At 38.4% G+C, this 25,808-nt stretch overlaps 1 protein-coding gene across 5 annotated transcripts in view; it reads left to right on the plus strand.

The window, feature by feature from the left end:
• The first annotated feature begins 1,272 nt into the window (after positions 1–1,272).
• Positions 1,273–25,808, plus strand: part of sema4ab (sema domain, immunoglobulin domain (Ig), transmembrane domain (TM) and short cytoplasmic domain, (semaphorin) 4Ab) — a 60,968-nt gene continuing 36,432 nt past the window's right edge. For 2 of the 5 annotated variants that reach the window (XM_036145922.1, XM_036145927.1), the window contains exons 1-4: positions 19,433–20,012; positions 21,496–21,714; positions 22,827–22,987; positions 24,752–24,811. In XM_036145922.1, the coding sequence (XP_036001815.1) occupies positions 21,618–21,714; positions 22,827–22,987; positions 24,752–24,811 (318 nt within the window). In that variant the 5' untranslated portion in view covers positions 19,433–20,012; positions 21,496–21,617. Of the gene's footprint in view, positions 1,461–19,432; positions 20,013–21,495; positions 21,715–22,826; positions 22,988–24,751; positions 24,812–25,808 lie in introns of those variants that run through there. The other 3 variants (XM_036145924.1, XM_036145925.1, XM_036145926.1) reach the window with 3 other exon arrangements.

Raw genomic sequence — 25,808 nt, forward strand, 5'->3', positions numbered from 1 at the left:
ATATGATCTCTAATGAAGTAGTTGTGGAAATTGCAGTAAATCGCAAGAGACAATTTCTCACGTTGAGCACACGAAATGCGTGTGTCGTTTATTTCAATAGGAAAAACACTGAATTAAAAATGGCGCTGTCCAGCAACAACAAAAGCCTGGGGCTACACGTCATCACCCTTCTTAACATTCAAAGGGACCGCGATCCCTGAACAGTTATACTTGCATGAAGTAACTACAGACAGAACAAAGTGCTGTGTCTAGTATGAAAGGTATGTATAACCATACCATAACAAAGGTGAATTATGTCGATCACATTCACTACATAATGATCCTTTGTCTTATTTAACCCTAAAAATTTCTTCAGAAGTCATGTGGCCTTTGTATTTGGGCAGCTACAAATCAGTTTGAAAAGTGTCCAATTTTGGCAGTTTCTCCTTTTGGATTGGCACCCTAGGAGTCCGCAGCAGTGTAAAACTCCTTCCAATCTTTGGAGAATTGGAGACATTTTGTGTATCTCACACTTATGGAGAATTGTTTGAACTGATGTTCCTGGACTCTGGAATTACTCAGAAATCATTCCGAAGGACTTTTCCAACTTGTGTTAATATGCAGTTCTATTCTTAGCTTTTCACTGAGGTCCTTTGACTTTCTCATTATTCTGAGACACTGGATGCTATTTAATTTTTTATTATTTTTTATACTTGTAAATTGAAACCACCACCTTCAGTCAATAATCATCCCTCACAAAACTGACCATCTCAAATTGAGAATTTTTTTTATCCTTCCCATTGAAGACAGGCGATGTTTCATAAATGGCCAACAACAAAAGGACAGTGTCCTTGCTTTTATTTGTCTGATCAAAACATTAAATTAGATTTTCAAACTACTCATAAGGGGCCAGTGCAAACATATTGCAATACATTAATCTTACTTTCATTAGGCCCCTTAAATTCCATTATAATGTTGTATCTTGACAAAAACTGAATTGTACCTAATTACCCTTGACCCATCAACCATTCTGATATCACTTTTTTTCTAGTCAACAGGTTTTCACAAACACCATGGAGTAACTGATAAACTGCATATTATTTGGCTCATAAAACTCTTACTCAAATGTGTCTGTAGCTTCATGTTTGACACTAGAAGTCTCTTCTAGTGTCAAACATGAAGCTACAGACATTTGGGTGACAGCCAAGTGACCACATGGCTGTTTCCAGGTCACTGCTAATCCTCCTCAAGCTTCTTATTTCCTTATTAGCCATCTTACCCACTCCATTCCTCACTCACCGTGAAATCCCTCAAAGCTTTAGTCACTGCAGTTCTCTCATACTATTGTGTGGTACATCTGTAAGCCATGACAAGGGAGAGGGACATCTTTATGTTGGGATGACGTTAGATGGAGAAGGGGAGCTGACTTTGAAGAAAGCCAAGAATGTACTGTCTGCAAAGAAAAAGCTATTCAACACAAGGTATTCAAACACACACACACACACACACACATGCACACAAGGGACAAATTTAAAATCATTTTAGCTAATTTGTAATGGATTTAAATGCATCTTCTAACCTTTCTTTTTGGTTGATATACTGATAAAGGTTTTTGTTTTTTATTTTCTGATCTTCAGTTTAGACCCTGCACAAACTAGATGTTCACTGACCTATTATGGGCTCAAAGATGTACTGCAGAAAAGAAAAAAATGATTTTGCTTGTTAATAAAATGGTCCCTATATTTGAATTATTATGCTGGGTCCATGTTTTCTATTTCTAAGTATTCTGTGTTCCTGTTTAGCTATTTTGGGAAGACCTTATCAAGAAATCAATTATTTCAATTCAGGCTTAGATATCTGGATCTCATTTATCCTCAAAGGTCCTTGAAATCTTAATTTATGTTGAGAAGGAGAAGACACAAAGACCCACAATTTCTACAAATCAATGTTGTTAAACATGACTTGATTTACAATTGCAAAAAGTATTCTGACGTTGTGTGCTACCTGAAATAGCAAAAGAGCTTTACAGGAAAGAGAAAGTGGCAGAGCCTGTCTCTTGCCGGACATTTATTCCAGAGCTGTTGGCTAAGACATCTGTTGAACTGTAATTATTATTTTAGTCAGTTTTCACATTTCAATTAATTTAATTTATGTCCGATACCAACTAATCCTCCCAAGCTTTTTTAATGTGTTGGGGGCTGTTGGGTACACATACACTTAAGGGCAATTCAGGGTGACCAAGTAACATGCACAGTTTTAGACTGTGCAGGTTTCAAGAGCATCTATTGAAAAAACGCACAGCCATGGGAAAATGGGAACTCTACACAAAACAGTCCTGACCAGGATTCAGAGCCCAGATGTTTTTGTTTATTTTAGGTAATACTGCTAACAACCTTGCCACTGTGAATTTATTTTGTCTGGTTCACCCATCCATACATAATCTTTTCCTGATTATCCATGCACAGTTGGGTGTGTGTGTGTGTGTGTGTGTGTGTGTGTGTGTGTGTGTGTGGGGGGGGGGGGGTCTGTCTCCAGCAGCTGTTGGGGGAGAGGCAGGGTGGACCCTGGGCATCACATGGGAACACAGATACACAGGACAAACAACCATGAAAGCAACACTCATGCCTAAGAGAGACGAATTAAGCTAACAGTCTGGTTTTTGGACTGTGGGAGGAAGCCAGAGTACCTGGAGAGAACCCACACATTCACAGGGAGAACATGCAAACTCCATGCAGAAAGACCCCAGGCTGGGATTTGAACCCAGGACTTGCTAGCTACAAGAAAACAGCTACCAACTGATGCTGGGCTGCCCCATTTTGTCTAATCAAATCTAAAGAAATAGAGAATGAATTTATCAGAAAGGCTAAAATAAAAGTAAAAATAAAACCAGATTAAGTATTGCATAATAATTGATAATTTAGCATATTAGGGTAAAATGAAATATTATTTTTTTGGTCCTGTCTGGCAATGTGGCATTAAGAATTGCTAGATAATGGCTGTTTTCCAGAGTAGGGAACAATTATAAACACAACAATATGAATAAACTCAATTGGAATTAAATTGTATTCCAAATGAGATAGGTGTTTTAATGCTGATCGTTAATCCGAACAGTGGGCATTTGACACTTAGTCTAATCATGTCATTCGGATTGGGGCAAACTGCCCTGATGTGTGCCCTATGTCTCATCCTGTAATGTAGGAAGACCAACTGCATGTAACGCTGAGTCTGTAGCTTTATTAGCAGTAACATCTCAACCGTTTTTAGAACCTGTGCAGATCCATTCTGGCAGCTCAGGAGACACAGAATGAACGCACTTCCCTGTTTGTTTGAATATGTAATAGTTAATTTTCGTGTATGACTGCTCAATAAAGTTTCGAAAAAAAGAAAGACTTAAAATCTCTTAATTGATTTTGTGCTCATATAAACGATTCAAGTCAATTCACTTTTATTTACTTAGCGCCAATTCACAACATGATATTTCAAGGCACTTTATAAAGTCAATTCATTCAATGGCAAACAATGTATTCGAGACATATATCATCACACCGATCATATACTTTTGTGGCTGTAAACATACCTATTGTCAAACTGAAGGAAATAAATATGATGGATAAGCTCAAGGGACAAATGAAATAAATTTCCATGTTTAGCAGAGCTGTAAGAAAAGGATCTAGGGCACAGGTGGAAGATTTCATCCATTTGATGGTTTCAGTGACAGCCAAATAATCTACAGAAATTGGTCCACTAATTAAGTTATAGGAAAAAATCTGGAATGACACAGGAAATAAGCATTGAACACACAAATTAAGAAAAAACATTTTCTGGTAATGGCCACTTCAAAATGTCCCTGGTATTGGGACATCTTGAAGTGTGTGGGGACAACAGTTACAAGTATTGCTCAGGAATAATTTTTTAGGTCCCTTAGGTCTTTTTGTAATGATTGAAGGCGTAAACCTGAAATTTATCTAAACACACAGTTACATTTTAAAGGCTTATTGGGGGTGTTCAGTGTAGACAGACCAGGGGTCCGTTCTTCGTACGTCGCTAACTCAGTTAGCTGGATTTGATTGTTAACGATACTTACAGTGTCTAAGGAATGACACCGATATTGGATCTGTTGCCATAACAAGTGCCTTTTTAAAATACAGTATAATAATTAAAGGCTACCATTTTGTAGAATATTCTTGTACTTCACTTTTACTTGTCCCCATGTTCTAGTGGGTCTTGTGGAGGCTCTGACATAAAAGAACAAAGTAAATATGAAATTATTAAAATGCAAAAACACATACTGTAGGAAGTGATAGAAACATCTACCATGGACAGTATTTACGCATTAATTTGTCTGCTGCTTTTTACCTGCCCTCTCTCCTGGCTTTAGCAGACTTTGAGGTGTTACCTGTCAGGGTTTTTTAATACTTTATTTTTGTCATTTTAGTAGTTTTAGAAATACACATACATACTGTACATACATACATTGAACAATTGGACCCCCCTTCAACAAAAGTTACAGAGCAACTAGTTTGACAGGAGCAGTTGAATAATAATCCAAAAAAAAGGAAAAAAAGTAATTACATTACATAAAAAGTTGGTGTCAAGTTCCGATGAATGTTCCATTTTTTCCAGTATTCATTATATTTATAAGTGGCAATTCTTAATGGTAAAGTCATGCATTGTGTGAATTTCCTCAATTATGTCCTTCCAGGCCGAACATGATGGTGTTTCCGCATCAAGCGAGTTATAGCTTTCTTTGCACCTGCTATTAATATTAGTAGGAGATATCTATCGGACTTCCTCAGCTCTTGGGGTAAACTACCCAGGAAAACCGTAGTAAAATCACAGCGTAAATTTAGGTCCATTTTAGTATTGATTTCTTCTATCACTACTAAGATCACATCACTACCAGTAGGATGTGATCTTAGTACATTCCCAGCAAACATAAAAATGTCCTGCAGACACATTCTCACAGTTCCTCCAACATTTGCCTTCTCAGTGTTGTCACAATGTTTACTTTTAATAGTAGGTGTAACAAAAAAACGGCCCATGCATGTCCAGGAAAATTCCCTCCATAGGTCAGAACTTGACGTGTGGAACACAGAATTACAAATATTTAACCAAACATCATCAGTTATTGTTATTTTAGCTTCTTTTTCCCATTTAACCTTAATATATGTTGTATTACATTTTCTCAATAGTTCTCTATATTTTGGATATTGTTTTTTGTGAGGTCTTCCATTGCTGGAATCTAACAAGATTTTAAGTATACCTGTTTCATCCTCCTCCACAAATTTTACATTTTTATTGTAATGGTATCTTAGCTGAAGGTATCTAAAGAAATGACATTTTTCTAGGTTATAGTTATCTTGAAGTTGTTTAAAACTCTTTAATTCACTATTGCTTGTAATATTCCAGTAACTTTTTTGTGACTACAATATAAATCCCCTATGATTTTAATTAATGACTCAAATTCTGCATACCCTTCCATTAAAAGCTTGTGTTCTGCTTGGGAGAAAAACTGTGCGCGTTATTTGGCCATGCTGAACAGCCAATAGCAGCGTTGCTGATCATTGTTTCTACTATCGACACATTTCCCCTTTTAAACAAACACATGAAGGCGCAGTTATCTCAGATAACTCAATCCAGTGATACTAATCATAAACAACAGGTGTGTTCGAAGAACCCAATTAGCCGGATCATGATTAACACGGTGATATTATCTTGGATGTCTCATTTGATCTTGGATGTTTTAAGCAACGTACGAAGAACGGACCCCTGGAGTTACTGACAGAACTAGACTTGAGTAGATGCAGGTGGAACCGGACTTGATCTGGCAGTGAGTGGGTGAGTGAGGTCGGTATCTGAAGGCAGGTGAACAGGTGACCAGAGTTGACAGTAATTACTGGCAGCAGGTGGAGCTGATCTGAGCTGGCTGGAGACTGAGGTGTGGACAGAGCTGATTGGGTGGTCGCATATGACTGTTGGCTGAGGGGAGCGGAAAACAAAACAAAGCAAACAAAACCCTAAATCAAGACACTTTTCTAAAGTTCTACCATACTTTAGAAGTGAAGTCTTTTACACTAAGTGTACATAGAAGCCATCCCAATAAAGTGCATTACGTATTGTTATCTTGGGAAACATATGCCTCTCTATTTCCAGGTCTTTCTGTAGCTCTCTATTGCAGCACTTGCAGAATATTCAGATTATTCTTCAGACTCCTCTGTTAGAAATCTTATAAAGGGCCTTTGGCTATGGCTGGTTTATAGTGACACTGTGTTCTTTCCACTTGTAGATTAAAGCCCCAGTTGGAGTTCACTGGAACATTTAGTTTGGAGATGCATTGAAATTATTGTCACATTAAAGTGGATCTAAAGCAATGGGGTGAGTAGAGTTCAGTTAAAAAAAATAGGGAGACTTAAAGGCATGCATGAAGAGAACATGACATGTAATTGGGACATGCTCCTTAGAAGAAGCCAGCTGTAAACAATGGAAAACAGGAAGCTAAATACAGAAGAGGTGTGTTTGGTGACATGGATACTGCTGAGTAAAAAACTGGGAAAGGCCGAACAGCTGAGTTGAGAAGGGAACAGGGGGAAGGAGCCTATAAAGCACAGAATAAACACAAGGAGCTGAGCCACAACACAAAATGAGTTACAAACCAAAAGTCAAAAAGATTAACACTGAATTAAGAGTCTAAACCAAAATGTACAGAAACAGAACACAAGAAATAATAAAACTCAACACAGACACATCAGCATGCAAATGAATAGCAAAAAAGTGCACACAATGACAGATTATGACGATAAGTATGTTTTGCAACAGTAAGATTTCTTTTTGAAGCTATCTTTGCTTTTACCACTCTGTGCAATACTTTAGAAATGAAAACCATTATGCAGCTGATCAGTTATTAACATACCAGCAGATACTTATTTGCACAGAGTAGCTGACATGCTTTTTGAATACTAGCAGATTTCATCTGTTACTAGCTTTATATATTTCTTAAACACTGTGTCCAAAGTACACTTTGTCTAAAGAAATCCTTGGTAGGAAAGGTCGTTTTGTACCCAGCAAAAGCCCGGGAACAAACAATCAAATGGCTGAACAACGGGGGGAGCAAACAAAATAACTAGCACATATGTGTATGTACGACTAAAACTGTAGGTTTTAGTCCTATTTTTTCTTTTTGTAGCAGAGTTATTGTCAGTAATTTCTTACCTTGCTTCAACCACCCAGTTTCCTGACTCATTCACCCCACAGCTGTGACTTTGGACCCTCCAGTGAGAATAGCAGGACATCAGCGTCACACTGAGATGAAGGGGAACAGGGAGGTTGGGGGCGAGAGCAGAGAAAAATCTGTGGTGCATCTGCAACAGATTTGCAGAAGTTTGTCTCCTGTAGAAATATTGTCCTACTATTTGTGTTGTTTACAAGAAAACTACGGCATAAAAATGTATACCTGTCATATATATATATATATATATATATATATATATATATATATATATATATATATATATATATATATATATATATATATATATATATATATATATATATATATAAAATGCTATATTTGTGACTGTGAAATTTTTATGATAAACCTATATCATCCCATGTCATAAGAATTTTTCTCAGGATTATATTCTTTTTCTGAATTCAGTAAGGGCCGAAAATAGGAACAGTTGTTGAGACTGTTTTCTTTTATTTGGGTTTGTCCACATAGGGTTCTTTCTGCAAGGAGTTTGAATGTTATCCTCTTGTATGCATGTGTCCTCTACATGCACTCCAGTTTCCTCCCAGTCCAAAATATGCATATAAGGGTAATTGGTCAATATTGCCCGAAGGTCTGAATGTGTGAGTTGCCAGACATTTTCCCTGCGTGTCTGCATGAGGTGTCCAGGGTGAACCCTGCCTTTCACACAGTAACTGCTGAAGATAGGCTCAAGCCTCCCCATGACATTGCCAGGGTAAGCACGATTAAAAGAACTTAGAAAACCGAATTAATTCTTGTCTGGTTCTCTGCTAAATTCTTAGAGCAGGTGAGCTTGAAGAAGTACATTGCCTTGCAGCAAGAGAGTTCTTGTTTCAAATCCCAGTGTTCTGATTTGGAGTTTAAATGTTCTCCCTGTGAATGTATAGTTTCGCTTTGGGTGTTCGGGCTTCCTCAAGCAGCCTAAAATATGAAGTTAAGGAACCAATTGACTGGTGGTTTAATGCCTCATGAGATCTCACCATTACTAGTATCAAGGCCTCTTTCTATGTTTGAGGTACCTGGTTGTTTGGCTTCCCCTTCCTGGTTGGCAAAAGGTGTGGCCAAGGTCGTGGTGAGAACAGGACACTGGTGACCTGGAAAGACCACAAGTTCCCTGGTTCAAATCCCACAGACTGCCCCTCTGGGTCTGAGCAAGACCCTTACCCTGGGCTCACATAAAATGCCGTGCAGTTACGGTTGCCATGCTGCAGGGAACCCAGATAATGTGTCAACCAGGGGCAATGCTTGACATTCTCATCATCAGGGGCTTAGCCCATAAAATATTTCATCATTATGGGGGTGATTTGGTACACCACAAAAGTAAGAAATTATTCAATCTGTTGATTTAATATTTGCCTTTACGTATCATAAAGTTTAATCTGCTGTTTTTTAATAATCGTACTAGTATATGCCAATAGTACATTAATATGCTCTCATTTGAATGATGAAATGGACAACCACTAAAGTTAAAATTCAGTCTTGGTGTCAGTACAGAATTGGGTCCTGTATGCCACCTATTTATTAAGATTTATTGCACATTTAGTAGTTATTGACAACTCAAATTGTTAGGGAAATAATTAGGTGCGGTATAGAATGTAGGTAAGGAGTAGGCCTGTGTCTGGATGACTTATGTTAGAGAGGTTTATTACCGTAATCGCAGGACCCAGGAACACGAAAAACAAGACATTGTGTATAAAGAACTACAGAACGATATCAAAACTAGTTATAGCCCAGAACTACACCAGGATTCATTTTGGACAGAACTAGGTCAAAACCAGTTAGAACCCATTACCCAGGACTCAGTGTGGGCATAATTAAAAAAAACAGCAAGAAATTAGCAGTAAGCAGGACAAAAATGTCATAAGAAGTACACAAACTATGAACTGTGTTCAACTATATGACATCAATCTGAACCCTGTCCCACACATTGATAACCCCTAAGCACTGACTACTCCTAGTTTGGTGCTTGCTGGAGAACCAAACCAGCTGCTGCAAACACCATTTAAATACTCAGATATTTTAGCTTCAAACTAAGCTTCCAAGTAAGATAAATTAATCAACTGTTCTTTGAGACATTCATTCATTTTGTACCGCTTAATCCTTAGTTAGGTTGTGAGAGGGCTGGAGCGTATCCCAGCATTTATCAGGCAAAAGGCAGGTACACCCTGGACAGGTCACCAGTCCATTACCCATTTCGACAATTGCACCCAAATGATTGTTGGCAATCAAAATTATGATCAGAATTGTGTTACTGATCAAAATACAGGGTTATTAAAACTAAAGTAATTTTTGGAAGTGTTCTGTATATTATATGCAGGTTCCTGTTCCAGCTCTGTGTCCTCCTCATTCTTGCCTGTTTTTCTCTCTCTGCTGTCTCTCCCAATTATTATCATCAAATGTTATTTGATATATGATAACATGAAATTGTCTCTAGTTGTTCTCTTACCTGAGCTGTTCTCCTTTCTTTTGAAAAAGGACCCGATGTCTACGGTTGGTAAATAACAAACAAATTTATACATATGTTTCTAAATTAAACAATACTGGAATTAATTATGATAGGTTTAACACTTGAATACATTCCAATACCCCTAAAACCACCAAAGGGGGTAATTTTACCCTACTTGCAACAGTGTCAGTGACCCTAAGATGCAGAAAGTGGTTCTAACCAATTAATTTTTTTAAACATTTTATGTACAAACTAAGGAAAACTAATAAAACAGTCTGGATCCATTTTATGAAAAGTTATGAAGTGAGAGAAACCAGGGTTTATTTTAACAGAGATATGAGCGTTCGAAAATCAAAGGGGGTAAAAATTATCCCCCATGTGGTTTTAGTGTTAAAGATATTTATTGGGCTTAGCCACATCACTGCACTTTTTTCATAAACCAACCATAATCTAGTGAAGTGCGTAAAGAAACTCAGTGGAACCATATTAACACATTCTATCACTAAACACATTCATTTATCTTGTTGAAACACACATCTGTGCTCCCTGCATAACAACATAACACAATATCTGGATACCAGCAGAGACCAGAGTTAGCAAGAATTACAAGAAAAAAAAAGCAATATACTGGGTGGGGAGAGGGACGCAAGTGCTGTCATCCTTCATGGCATTCCCTGTGTTTTAACCTAAAAATTGTCAAACACACCTGAAACTCATACTCGTAGCTCAGACTACATGTGTGTATGTAGAAAGTGTGACATAAACTACAGGTGTCCTTTCCTCTAGGATAGCAGGGGCTGCATATTTTGGCAGAAATGCATACCCCCTGTTTCAACCGTAAAAAGTGGCACATCCACACATGAAACTCATACTAGTAGCTCAGTGTACATGTGTGAATCTGTAGAAAGTGTGAAATCAACTGCACGTATATTTCCTGTAAAACAGCAGAGGATGTGTTTTTTGCATCAGCCTTTTAAAGCAGTCCTGCCAAAAATATCCATCCCCAGCTATCTTAGAGGAATGAATGTATATAACTTTATTTTATCATGATCAAACGGTTTTTGGTCTGTTTTATAAGATAATATCTTATCTTATAAAACAGACCAAGATAGAACTTTATTGATCTCACAATGGAGAGATTTACTTGTGACATCAGCTCTTATAGGCAACAGAAGGTGCACAAAGAAGGAAATGTGTATGAAGTATAGAATCCAGATATATACAGTGGATGGGAAAAGAATAAAATAAAGAAGAAGAGATTTAAGGTGACTTGTATATATTCAAGTGGTGGCAGGTAAAAAACAGTGCGGTTTCTGGTTTGTTAAATAAGTAAATAAAATAAGTTAGATAACTGAAATAGGCGAAGTCTCTAATATAAGCATAACATGGCTATATACCTTTAAAGCACTCCTGCCAAAATATTTCACACTCTCTGCATATTTACACATGTACTCTGCTACTAGTATGAGTTCACACTTTCTGAGCTAATATGTGAGTGTATACCTGTAGTATCCAATTTGCGGTCAAAGAAGAAGGGACCCTTATGTCAGAAGCTGCAGATATTGCTATGCAGAGCAATGACAGCCCCACCTCATCTATCCATCTCCAATCCATTTGGTTTTTGGGATTACAGCCCAACACTGTGCAGGACGATTGTCATTTGCTTGGGAACAGCTTCGCCATTGGTGCCCTGGGCTCCTTAAGGATTAAAGCAGGTTCACACTGAGCACATGTGACAGACATGACAGAGTCTGGAGACACCATGAAGAACATTATGCTGCCTGCAACATCCTCCAGGATGACCGGTTTGGTGGTGGGTCAGTCATGGTGTGGATGGCCGCATAACCCTCCATTTGCTAGGATGAGATCCTCAGACCCATTGTGAGACCATATGCTGGTGCAGTGGGCCTGGGGTTCCTTCTTATGCGTGACAATGCTAGGCCTCATGTAGCTGAAGCATGTCAGTAGCTCCTGGATGATGAGGTCATTGATGTTATGGATTGACCTGCCCGTTCCACAAACCTGAATCCATCAAAACATGATGTCCCATCTGGGACATCATGTTTTGGTCAATCCTTCAACGCCACGTGGCACGACAGACTGTTCAAGAGCTAACTGATGCTCTAATCCAGGTCTGGGAAGAGATCCCTCAGGAGAGCACCTGCTGTCTCATCATGATCATGTTGCCGGGAGGTTATACTAGCACGTGGAGGCCACACACACTACTGAGCCCCATTTAGACTTGTCTTGAGGAATATTCACTGATGTTGAATCAGGTGATGTTATTTTACACTTTGATATTGAGTATGAATCCAAATCCAGATGTCCATGGTGTAATAATTTTGATATACATTGATATTTTTTTGTTATTTTCTTCTCAATCAATTTCACTGTGTTAATAATAAAAATAAAAATAATTAAATCAATTGAATTTAATGAATTGAGATCTAGGATGAGTTATTTTAGTGTTCCCTGTGAGCAGCGTAGATTCTTAAAAACCTTATCCAAAAAAATACATCAGAGGAAAAGAAGACATTTATTTCCTTACCAGAGCAGACAATTGTAGACCATTTGGTATTCTGCTTAACTACAGTAACTAATTTTTGTTTTTTATTTAAGTTTTGAACCTCCAAGTTAATGTTTTATAATTTATACTGATGAATAACACACCTCTTTGTTTGTTGAAACACACCACCTAAAATTTTCTTCAATTGAATAAAAACAAAACTGAAGTAATAATATTTGGGCCAATAGAGGAGAGATCAAAAGTTAACACAGCTTCAGCTGCTTCAGCTAGGAACCACTGATCAGGCCCGAAATCTGGGTGTAGTGATGGACTCAGACCTGAACCTCCAAAAGCATCTAAAGACAATTACAAGGTCGGCCTTCTATCAGCTGAAGAACATTTCCAGGATTAAAGGACTAATGTCTCAGCAGGATCTGGAAAAACTAATCTATGCGTTTATTTTTAGTTGAATTGATTACTGCAACGGTGTTTTCACAGGTCTGCCAAAAAAGTGGATCAGACAGCTGCAGTTGATCCAGAACGCTGCTGCCCGCGTCCTCACTAAGATTAAGAAAGTAGAGCACATAACCCCAGTTCTAAAGTCCTTACACTGGCTCCCTATATTTTAGAGAATAGACTTTAAAATCCTCCTGTTAGTTTATAAATCCCTGAATGGCTTAGCACCTAAATTCATCACAAACTTGTTATCAGTGTATCAACCTTCCAGACTTCTGGGCATGGGCGTAGGTTTGTATAGGGACCATAGGGACATGTCCCTACCAATAATTCGATGTGAATAACATGTTTATAATTTAAAATACATCGTTGTTACAGCAGTCGCTTATTTTCCTCTCGCAGCTCCGCTGCTTGGCGGCGGCTGCTGCTGCAGCTCCGTCTGCCAGCCTGCGTGTCCAGTCGTCTTTTCTGTCGCTTTCACTTAGCAGCGCAGGTAAATGTGCTGTGTGCTGTTTAACTCCACTCTCATTGGTTGTTTTGCCTTAAGTCCCGCCTTCTCTCTCCCTGGTTGGCTGTTTTCTAGTGCGTGCATGTGCGTGCATGCTTGCAGCGCGAAATTTAAATTTAATTCACACTAGAATACTGCGGTTACTACAACGAATATTAGACTACGAAACTAGTCTCAATAAAAAAAAAAAAATTATCCAAGCTATAACAGGCGATAGAAGAAGCAGGAGAGAGTAGTTTTCATTTGTGGAACTTAAGAAATGTAAGTAACCAACGTTAGCATCTTAAAATAATATTTAATTCTGAAGTATAATACATTTTATCAACAAAAATATTCAGTGTCAGGCAGGAGTTCTGAAGACTGCTGGAAAAATCGACAAGCAAAGAATGTAAGCTTTCAAAAAATCCCTTTAAGGTGGTTCAGATATAAATAGCAGGTGTTATTCGTTTTATAGAGTATAACAATACGAGATGGTGCCTAAACATTGCTATTTTTGTTTAGAAAGCATAATTAGGGTTCCACATAATAATAGTGCTATTTAATTATTTCTACTTTTGGAAATAGGATAAAGTACAAACAGAGGAACACATTGGTTTGATTTTACACAGATTTCCAGACAGTCCATGAGTAAATTAGTACAAACATTAGTGTCCGGTAAAAATGCTTGAATCTGGCTGTTTATTTTGGATATTATTACATTACGGATAAGATTATATTTTATTTTAATAATTGTTAGAAGCGATTTTATATTTGAATAAACTTAGGCTCATGCTTAGTGTTGTGATTGTAGATGATGCCACCAAAAATGAAAAGAGACATAAGGAGCTATTTTAACACTCAGTAAGTATCATAGGATGATATAAAAGGTTGTGTTACATTTAATCCTTTAATACTAAAAACACACTTGTATAATAGTAACATTATATGATTATAGCCAGGAAACACATATCCAGTAATAATGATGCAGGGCAGCTTGGAGGTGAAGCAGTTGGCCCTTCAGAGCTTCAGGTGATGTCTAATTTATTTTAATTACAAATTAAGGAGCAGCTTTTTATTTATATACAATATATATAGTGCTTATAAAATTAGTATTAATGTAGCAAAATATGCTGCTTTTCTCTTTAAACGAAATGTCCCCTGATGCTCACGTCAAGTATAAAAAAATAGGGGCATGCATATTGCGTAGGACCAATGACATCAAACCAATGAAACTTGAGACCAGTAGTGTCCCTACCAAAGTTGAAATCAAACCTACGCCCATGCTTCTGGGGTCTTCTGGCTCCTGCCTACTCTGCATACCTAGAACCAGAACCAAACACGGAGAAGCAGCATTTAGTTCCTATGCCCCAGTTATCTGAAACAAACTTCCAGAAAACTGTAAAAGTGTGGAAAGCCTGAGTTCTTTTAAATCAACATTAAAAACACATTTGTTTAGGATCACTTTCGACTGTTCTAATCAAACTGTTTTAACAAATAAAAGCCTGTAGAAATAATAAATTATATTTAATCCTTAAAGCTATTTTCCCATGTTTTATTTTGCTTCTACATTTTATTCCAACTTGCTTTTATTCTGTTTCATTTTCCTATGTTTTAATCATGTAAAGCACTTTGCATTGTCTTTGTACTGAAATGTGCTAAACAAATAAATTTGCCTTGCCTTGCCTGCGTAATTGCAATAACATCCACTTCGGTAAAGTTAGAAAGATATTCACAGATTCGGCTTTTCCGGATCAATAACTCATCCGCGGATGATTTATTCTACAAAACAGACACCTCTCTATAACCACAGCAAGGCAGACAATGAGCTACAACTGTAGTTTCCTCAAAACGAGTCTCCCACCGCGCTGGGAGAATTACATTGGACCCAATGCAGAGCTCGCGGCTCCGCAGATGCTTAGGGACCGTGTGCAAGTTGCTACCCCAGAAACATAATCATAGAGCAATATTCAACAGCGTCACCAAGGAGAGGTGGATTATTATCAAATTCATTTTATATGTATCTGATCTCATGTATATCATATCACATTTATTGGATTTGAAAATAATACATTTTTTGAGGAATTTCCCAAAGCCTGAATAACAAAAGGCACCTATTTTATTATTAGACTAAGTATAAAATGAGCAATGACTACACCTTATATCATTGTAGTGCCACCAAACTCGTCATACACATAGATAACCTCATCTAGTTTATACTACAACTCTTACTTTGGGAAAATGTGCTAAATTAAATTTTTTAAGATTTTTTAATTGTTATTACAAGCATATAATAGCCAATAGGTACAGTATAGATCATTGTAGTGCCACCAAACTTGTAGTATACATAGATAACCTCATCTAGTTCATACTACAACTCTTACTTTGGGAGAATGTGCTAAACTCTATTTTTTGACAATTTTTATTGTTATTACAAGCATATAATAGCCAATAGGTACAGTATAGATCATTGTAGTGCCACCAAACTTGTCCTACACATAGACAACCTCATCTAATTCATACTACAACTCTTACTTTGGGAAAATACGCTAAACTTTATATTTTGACTTTTTTTTATTGTTATTACAAGTATATAATAGCCAATAGGTACACTATAGATCATTGTAGTTCCACCAAACTTGTAGAATACATAATTTATTGAATATCGCTTTATGACTCGTTTCCGGCATGATTTGAGGGAGACTTCCGTGGGAATTGCCTGCTTGTGAGGTCAACAGAGCTGCAAGGTCCACATCACTACAACACGCTCAGTGACAGTCAGCAATAGTTACTCCGAGATTCTCTTGTTGGTGCACAACACACAGTACCAAGGTGTGTCTTTGATTGGAATCTGTGCTGGTATCATTTCAGTGCATTCAACGTGGAACCATCATCCACAAGTTTCACACTGTATCTACAGCATCGGGATAAACATGTGTGTCACTGTAAAACTTTGGACATAAAGAAATTTGTAGAGACTGAAATATGCCCATAAATTTTTCCTGACAGCAGTCTTACCTTTTTTTTAACCTACCCATTGTCTTAAAAGCTTGTAACATAAGGAAAGTAAAATGCAAAGCTGAGGCCCTACAAGAACGTTGTACGATATCAAAGACTATAAAGTACTTAAATATTTTACTAAATATATATTACTAATAATATTATCCAAATACAAGTGAAACGAAAACGAGCTTGTTGAAGTCTAAATCTAAAATGTCTAACATGGCCAACAGTTACATATGTAGCTAAAGAGAGGTTAAATTAATGTAGCATTGAATCAGGTCAAAAGCTTCAGCTCACAATCGAAACTGAATTTAACCTGGCATATAAACATTTATCATTCATTACAACTATCAAAATGACAAGGAAAAGAAAAATGGTTTGACTTACCGTGGAAATTCTGTTCATATTTCAACTTCCTCATAATCTCTTTTTCCGCTAAACTGTAAAAGATTATTGCTTTACTGACCTTAATTGATGGCTGATAATGATTGGCTGGGACTTCATTACACTAAGCATCTAATTGGTCTGATTGTGTCTGGTGGTGTGGTTGCACGGTAGTGGCCATGAGGCAGCCATGAGCTAAAAACTCAATACCAGCACATTTAATCAAATAAATGAAATAACTAACCAAACCTCAAACATCTTTGAAATAAAGTAAAAATCAATGACAACACATGAAAATGTCATGTTTTTAGACTCCATGTTGACTTTTAGTTAATGTTATACCTGTAAAGAAAAAAAAATGGTGAAAATGGTTTCCAGGGCAAGAGTGTTGGCTTCGAGATTCCTGCAGTTCAAACTGAGTACTGCTAATAAAAACGATGGAGAAAGATTTACAAATCTTTCTCCATCGTTTTTATTAGCAGTACTCAGTTTTATGTGAAATTATTCCTCAGAATTGAGAGTCAAAATTCACAAGCCAAGTGTTGCTGTGTAAATAAATCTGATAAGGTGTAGATGTGATTTTTGTCACCCTACAACTTATAAAAGTTACTTTGTGGATGATGGTAATACTTTATCTGCGACAGACTGGCGACCTGTCCAGGGTGTACCCCGCCTCTTGCCCAGTGAACGCTGGAGATAGGCACCAGCACCCCCCACAACCCCATGAGGGATAAAGCGGGTCAGAAAATGGATGGACGGATGGATGGATAATAGTTTCTGCCCTTAATGTTACATGGAGAATATTAGAAATATCTGTGGCCCATATTCCCAAAGTAAGAGTTGTAGTATGAACTAGATAAGGTTATCAATGTATACTACAAGTTTGGTGGCACTACATTGATCCATACTGTACTTATTGGCTATTATATACTTGTAATAACAATGAAAAAATGTCAAAAAATAAAGTTAAGCACATTTTCTTAAAATAAGAGTTTTAGTATAAACTAGGTGGGGTTATCTATGTATTCTACAAGTTTGGTGGCACTACAATGATCTATACTGTACTTATTGGCTATTATATACTTGTAATAATTCAATTCAATTCAATTTTATTTATATAGCGCCAAATCATGAAACATGTCATCTCAAGGCACTTTACAAAATCAAGTTCAATCATATTATACAGATTGGGTCAGATTATACAGATTGGTCAAAAATGTCCTATATAAGGAAACCAGTTGATTGCATCAAAGTCCCAACAAGCAGCATTCACTCCTGGGGAACCGTAGAGCCACAGGGAGAGTCATCTGCATTGTACATGGCTTTGCTGCAATCCCTCATACAGAGCAAGCATGAAGCGACAGTGGGAAGAAAAACCACCCAGTAACAGGAAGGAAAAACCTCCGGCAGAACCGGGCTCAGTATGAACGGTCATCTGCCTCGACCGACTGGGGTTACAGAAGACAGAACAGAGACACAACAAGAGAAACAAAAAAGCACAGAAGCACACATTGATCTAGTAATCTGTTTTACATTAGATGGTAGTAGCGGGTGAGCCGTCTTCTCTGGATGATGTCACAGTTAACAGAACGCCAGACCAGGTGTACCTACTATGAAGAAAAAGAGAGAGAGCAAAAAGTTAAAAGCTGAAATGACGACAGTCATTTCAATGTAATACAATGCAAAACTGGAGAACAGTAGACTGAAGAACAGTAGAAATCAGTAGAGTGAGAAAATTAGACCCTGATGTCCTCCAGCAGCCTAGGCCTATCACAGCACAACTATAGAGATAGCTCAGGGTATGAGCCACTCTAACTATAAGCTTTGTCAAAAAGGAAAGTTTTAACATTAGTCTTAAAAATAGATAGGGTGTCTGCCTCACGGACCAAAACTGGGAGTTGGTTCCACAGGAGAGGAGCCTGATAGCTAAAGGATCTGCCTCCCATTCTACTTTTAGAGACTCTAGGAACCACCAGCAGACCTGCAGTCTGAGAGCGAAGTGCTCTGTTAGGAACATACGGGGTAATCAGAGCTCTGATATATGATGGAACTTGATTATTAAGGGCTTTATACGTTAGAAGGAGAATTTTAAATTCTATTCTTGATTTAACAGGAAGCCAATGAAGGGAAGCTAAAATTGGAGAAATATGATCCCTCTTGTTGATTTTCATCAGAACTCATTTTGGAAGAGTTGTAGTATGAACTAGATGAGGTTATCTATGTGTATGATGAGTTTGGTAGCACTACAATAATCTATACTGTACTTATTGGCTATTATATACTTTTAATAACAATAAAAAATGTGAAAAAATAAAGTTTAGCGTATTTTCCCAAAGTAAGAGTTGTAGTATGAACTAGATGAGGTTATCTATGTGTAAGATGAGTTTGGTGGCACTACAATAATCTATACTGTACTTATTGGCCATATACTTGTAATAACAATAAAAAATGTAAAAAAAAAATAAAGTTAAGCACATTTTCCCAAAGTAAGAGTTTTAGTATAAACTAGATGAGGTTATCTATGTGTAGTACAAGTTTGGTGGCACTACAATGATCTATAGGTGTAGTTGCTAATTTTATACTTATTCTAATAATAAAATTGAGGTGCCATTTGCCATTCAGGCTTTGGGAAATTCCTCAAAAAATGTATTATTTTTAAATCAAACAAATGTGGTGTGATATACATGAGATCAGATACATATAAAATTAATTTGATAATAATCCACCTCTCCTGGCTGACGCTGTTGAATATTTCTCTGTGATTATGTTTCTGGGGTAGCAACTTGCACACAGTCCCTACGCATCTGCGGAGCCGCGAGCTCTGCATTGGGTCCAATGTAATTCTCCCAGCGCGGTGGGAGACTCGTTTTGAGGAAACTACAGTTGTAGCTCATTGTCTGCCTTGCTGTGGTTATAGAGAGGTGTCTGTTTTGTAGAATAAATCATCCGCGGATGAGTTATTGATCCGGAAAAGCCGAATCTGTGAATATCTTTCTAACTTTACCGAAGTAAGCAGATCTCAGCAGACGTGCACTTTTCGGCAGCTGCCTTCGTAGCTCTTATATTATGTCTATGTTCGTAGCCACCAGCAACCGCAGATGCTTTGTGCTCCGGGTCGATCGGCAGTCTGAGCCAGACTGGTCTGTAGAACCGCTCAGCGTTTTCTTTGTGGATGGCTGCTGTTTCGCCGCCGAGGATCAGCCAGACAACAGCGGTCACATGATAACGAGGAAAGGCTGCGATGGAGCCCCAGTAAGACCCGGCTGAACTGACTGCCTCTGTGGGTCAGCCACTGCTGAACACTAGCTGAAAGGTTTTAATGTGAGGGCGTTGTTTCGCAGAAAACGTGGAAACTACAGATTTGCGTGATGTAGAGTGGAGGGGTGACGGGGCTCTTAGCTGATTAGTGTACAGTTAAAGTCAGCACTTTGCGCCTGCGGCCTTTAGACTAAAAAGCAACAGGGTGAACGTCTGAGCTCACGTGTTTCAGCAACTTCACACACTTTAGGTAAACAGTCACCGTCCTGCACGTCTAAACGTTAAGCAGTTTATATTGCTCTTTCTGATCCTGTTGATGCAGTATAGCGTGCTCTCTACAATCTACATTCGCGTTTGTTGCACAAAGCATTTGCGGCATTTACAGCCATGCAGCTGTTTTCTTCTTCTTTTTTTTCTTTCTTCCCCCCATAACAGTGCTATGTAAATAATCCGCTAGGGGCCACTCCAGCGAACCCTAACCAGACACATCCCAGGTGTTTGGTTTTGGTCTGCCTCAACCTGGGCTTCATAATGTCAGAACCTCTCGTTATTATCGTGTCATAACACAGTAAACAGCCCTGTTTTACCACAGGTTTAAAATTTATGTTTGGAAAACTTTCTTTTAGGGACATTTCTTTGGGTTTGAAGACTACAGGTTGTTTGTTTAAAATCACTGTGCTGTTGGAAGGTCTCTTTTTCTTGCCTTGAATTGGAATCCATTGATCCTCCCATCAGCAGACCCGTCTCTCTGTCCCTGTTTAAAATGAACTCAGGTTCATGGTTCTACCACCACCATGTGTCACAGTGACCAAGACGTATTCAGGTTAGGGATAGGCAGTTATTCTATAGTTCAATAATAATAATAATAATAATAATGATTTTTTTGAAAGTCCCTTTCAGAGCACCCAAGGACACTGTTCAAATCCAACAACATATCAGCAATAAATCATGATAAAAACAACACAGTTTCAATGAAAAGGCAACTGAAGTGAGTAGGCATCGTTGAACAGATGTGTTCAAGGTTTAGCCTTGAAGTGAGAAAAAGTGTCAGTATTGCAGATGTCTGGATGCTTCAATGCTTGCTCAGTATGAGGGATTGCTGCAAAGCCATGTACAATGCAGACGACTCTCCCTGTGGCTCTACGCTTCTCCAGGAGTGAATGCTGCTTGTCGGGACTTTGAAGCAACCAACTGGTTCCCTTATAGGACATTTTTGACCAATCTGTATAATCTGACCCAATCTGTATAATATGATTGAACTTGACTTTGTAAAGTGCCTTGAGATGACAGGTTTCATAAATTGGCGCTATATAAATAAAATTTAATTGAATTGAATTGGAGGGAGAGAGTTTGGGAGCGGAGCAGGTGAAAGCTAGGCTCCCCACGTTACGCAGACGGGAAGGAGGAACAGTAAGTTGAAGAGGATGATCTAAAGGAGCAGTTCCACTGACCATACTCGTTTTTGTCCTCCCTCCTCGGTTTCATCTTCGCCCGTTCTGTGATTTGACCGGCCTAGAAATGCCTGGAAGAAACTGGGGGTGGCTTTATCATGAATAATTCTTAAATGCACAGTTTATGTATATGAAGTTTTAATTTTTTTTAAGGTTTTGTTGTATTTCTGTCTGTAAATGTGCTTGAGAAGTAGATGTTGATTTTGACTTAAACATGTAACTAAGTGGCATACGATGATATTTGGGAAAATACTAAATTATGTGATTGTGATTTTCTCATAGACCCTGAGATGGTTTGAGATCCCACTTTGGCTTCAATCTCCCCCTGCTTAGAATTTGAGATGCAATGGTCATCTAAAACAGTGCTTGCCTTTTGACGGTCCATGTAATCGAGGTTAGAGCCAATGGACAGTCACTGCCTACTGCATCTCATCGTGACTTTACTAGCTGTGATAAACTCATGTCTGACGAGACTGACTCCCAGAGTTTCCTTCCCAATGGGTGAGTGAAACCTTTAACTGTTAATGTGCTTTGTGTACTACATGATTGATCAAGAATCAAGAGTCTGTATTGTCATTGTGTAATTTTTGTGCAACACCGGTTCAAAATGCACACATAATACACAAACACAAATTAAAGACACTCAGAATAAACAATCTTTATTAGGTGTTAACATCCCACAATTCCCTGTGCTAACCTTATCTCCTGTGCTAAGTCCATACTCTCCTGTGCCATGAAGCTCCCATACTGTTACGGTGAGACACAGGATGCTTTCAATTGGAGCCCAATAAAAGTTTATGTTCAGCTGAGTAGAGAGACAAGTCCATTTCAGTTTCCTGAGAGAAGAGCTGTTGTTGGGCCTTCTTTACCAGTGGGAAGTGTTCTCAGTTCTGGAGAGATCAGAAGAAATACGAATGCCCTGGAATGCTGTTAAAGCGCTCCACTACCTCCCCATGTATGCAGAGTTTTCCTGGACTTCCTGTAGTCGTCTATGACCTCCTTGGTCTTGCTGGTTTTACAGGATGAGGTTACTCCTGGAGCACCACTGTGCCAGATTGTGGACCTCTTCTCTGTAGTGGGTCTGAGCATTGTTAGATATGAGACTAACCATAGTGGGGTCATCCACAAACTTCACAACCATGTTTGTGGGACGGATAGAAGACATTTCATGGGTGAGAAGGGCTGAGGACGCAACCTTGCGGTGTTGAGGAAGTGTTGAAGATCAATGGGACAGATGTGACTTTCCCTATCCTCATCACGTGGAACCTGTTGGGGAAGAAGTCACTGATCCAGGAGCAGTACAGATAATTCAAGGTTGTGGAACTTAAGGGCCAGCATGTCCGGAAGGACGGTAGCTTGCATCCTAGAGAGGCTGCAAGGTTTTGTGTTCGAATCCCACTATCTGCTACTCTGGGTCCCCAAGCAAGACCATTAGCCCCTGAATGCTCCCCAGGCACTGGACAATGGCAGCCCACTGCTCCTAAAGGGACAGGTTAAATGAAGAGGACGAATATTATTGGAATATATGTTGCAATGATACATAAAGATCTTTAGATCTTTTATGCTGTTTTTGGTTGTCACCAATTTATGTGTCTCATGGTGTTAAATAACAGGTAGCCCAGGGAGACGTCTTACGTGCTTCAGCAGCCATGATGTCAGTAACACCACAACCCTCCTTCTCAGTCAAGATGGAGAAAGACTGTATGTAGGAGCCCGCGACGCTGTGTTAGCACTGGATGTTAGCCACAAAGACACTGTCCTTCTGAGGAGCAAGGTGAGGGATTGACCACTGACTGCTTACTGTTCTAAGATCTTATTGCCACCACTATTGTTAACTTAAAGAAATTAAAGGAAGTCTGGAAAATTGTTTACATCTGTTGTTGGGAGATTTCACACTGTTTCAGGATGAAACTCCAACTGAGCTGAGAAGTGAAGAGCCACATTCTCCGCAGGGACTAAGAGGAATGTCAGTTTTGAAAGCTGAAATGGTTTGCATTTACATTTCATAACGAAAAAACTAATTGAAATGTTTACAGCTACATAGCTGCTCAAAAGAGTATTTCTAAACAGTAAACTCTTCACAATTACAGAAATGACTTGAAATGATTACTGAAGTGCCCAATGAAACACCTTTATTATTTTTTAGTATTTTTTTGCTGAGTTTTTGTTTTTCATTGTACATGTGGTTATTAGCATAGCAGTAAACTAAAAGTAGAAAAAAAACATGTTCAAACATCCAAGCATGTAGATATAGAACATGCTTGGATTTTATAGAACTCTCGAGTGATTCCTTGAAATGTAGAATATATGATGAGCCCCTCATTAACTTTCCTTGGCAAGTCACAGCAGAAGCTTGCAAAGTCTCATGACAGTGCATGTGGAACTGGCATGTTAGAACCAAAGGCTGTATGGCATATAGCAGAGCAGCATTCATGTGCAACAAAAGCCACAATACTGATGTCACTATATGCAGAGTTCTGTTTGCTTTGGAAGTATGAATTTTAGTCTGCAAATAGAATATCACCCAAGTTCTTTATATGTTTCAGTTGGTAAACCAGGAAAATTTGTTAACTGTTGTATTCACTGTCACTGACCAAACTAATTACAGTTAGCAGTACAAGCCAATAACCATGTACTTCTCTCTATTTCATGCATTCAAATAATAAGAAACATATGGACAAATAGCTGTTGTACAGTATTGTGTGTGACAGTGGTAATGACATTCAAACCACTAGGAATGTAAACATACTGAAAGCTAGTTTTTTACTCCTACACAGGAGTCATTTTGGAATCAAATGAAACTGACTGAGATGAATACCTTCATGTTCTAAAACCTGAAGGACGGTTTTATTCCATGCAACAAAAATTGTTTAGACAACTGGAGGCACTGTAACATGCACAACTTTTGTCACAAATATTACTACAATATACTGTATATGCAATATACAGTATATTGTATAGAGGTATATGTAAATGCATTCCATTTCACTCTGCCTTCACATAAAGTAGAAATTGTCAGTCACACACGAGAATCCTTCTTGTACTTCTCCCGCTTCAACGGTTTGTGACCAAACCAAAAACGGTTTGGGCCAATCATGATGCAGTATTATGGTTTAAGGCAGGACATACAGCTGTGATGAAAGCAAGAGCTGCCAATCCCACAGGTCAACCAAAATAAACATGGCTACGCAGGAGGACACACACGTAGCTGCTGCTATCACATCCATTTGTTCCATTATTTCTTCTTTAAAAGAACAGCAAGAAGTGCCTTGACTAGCTTACCTTGTGGTTTCTCATGATGCCTGCTGCTTACATTTTCATTTGATACCATGATTGGCTAAAACCAAACTTTGGTAGGCCGGCACTAAGTGTTGCTTCATGCAATCAGCTCAGAAAGTTCTGCTGAATCGCCCTTCTTTCCTCAAACAGATTAGACGGAATCACAGATTAATAGTGTGTAGAACACAGAGTGGTACACATTATAAATCTGTCTTGCCAGGTTAGCCAATGACGACTCTTTTCTCCTTATTTTTTGTAGCTGGACTGGAGCCCTTCAGAAAAAGATCTAGAAGAGTGTTCCATGAAGGGCAAGGAAATGGCAAGTGTTGATTTGCTGTCATGCACCACTACTACTTTATGGATAAAAAATTACTCTTAAGGCTGAAAAACACCAAACAATCCGATCCATCCGTCAGAGCCGTACAGATTTTTTTCTGATCTACTGGCTGCTTAGAGGTATCCCTCTACAGACTTCCGAACTTTCAAGATCGAGTATTAACACGAGCGTCTGTACTGCAAGTTGCGGAAATTCTGCCAGCATAAACAAGCCGAGCAATAAATGTTAAACTGCAGTTGCTGTTCGACCAGGCTCAAAGAAGATTGCTTCTTCACTTTCTTATTTTCTTTACGTCTGAGCTCCTATCATGTGTAAGTACACTGTTTAATGAAATGATTTATTTATTAGTGATGCACCGATCCGATACCTGGATCGGATATCGGCTTCGATATTGACTAGTTAGCTGGGTCGAATATTAGACTAATGACGCTGATCGAGTACTCCGATTCCGTCATTTATTTTTTTATTGATATCTTACACAGCAATACAGTAACAACGATCTAGTCTCTGCAATTATATGCTTGCAACGCTGGTTCCGTCATCACACAGAGCATACACAGCAGCTAGTAATAAGCAAACACAGAGCAACATGTAGCAACCACCTGACTGAGCCAAATCTGTTATTTGGAAACATTTCAAACTTGATATGCCAATAAGTCTGACAGTAACATGCAATATCTGCAATATGAAAATTGTGAACAGTGGTGATAAATTTTGTAAATTCAACACCACAAACTTAAATAAGCACCTCCAAAAGCACCATGCTAAAGAGCTCGCAGACCTTTTTTTTAAACAATATTTATGTCAAGCCTGATGCCTTCACTCACATGAAGGCATCATGTTTATTCATTCAACAGTAATATCGGTATTGGGTATTGGCCGATAGGCTCAGTCCAGGTATCGGCATTGTATCCAATTGGAAAAAACTGGATCGGTGCATTTCTATTATTTATTGAGCTGTGTTTCCAGGACAAACCTA

Source organism: Fundulus heteroclitus, chromosome 13 (genome assembly GCF_011125445.2).
Source record: "Fundulus heteroclitus isolate FHET01 chromosome 13, MU-UCD_Fhet_4.1, whole genome shotgun sequence".
Lineage (NCBI taxonomy): Eukaryota > Metazoa > Chordata > Actinopteri > Cyprinodontiformes > Fundulidae > Fundulus > Fundulus heteroclitus.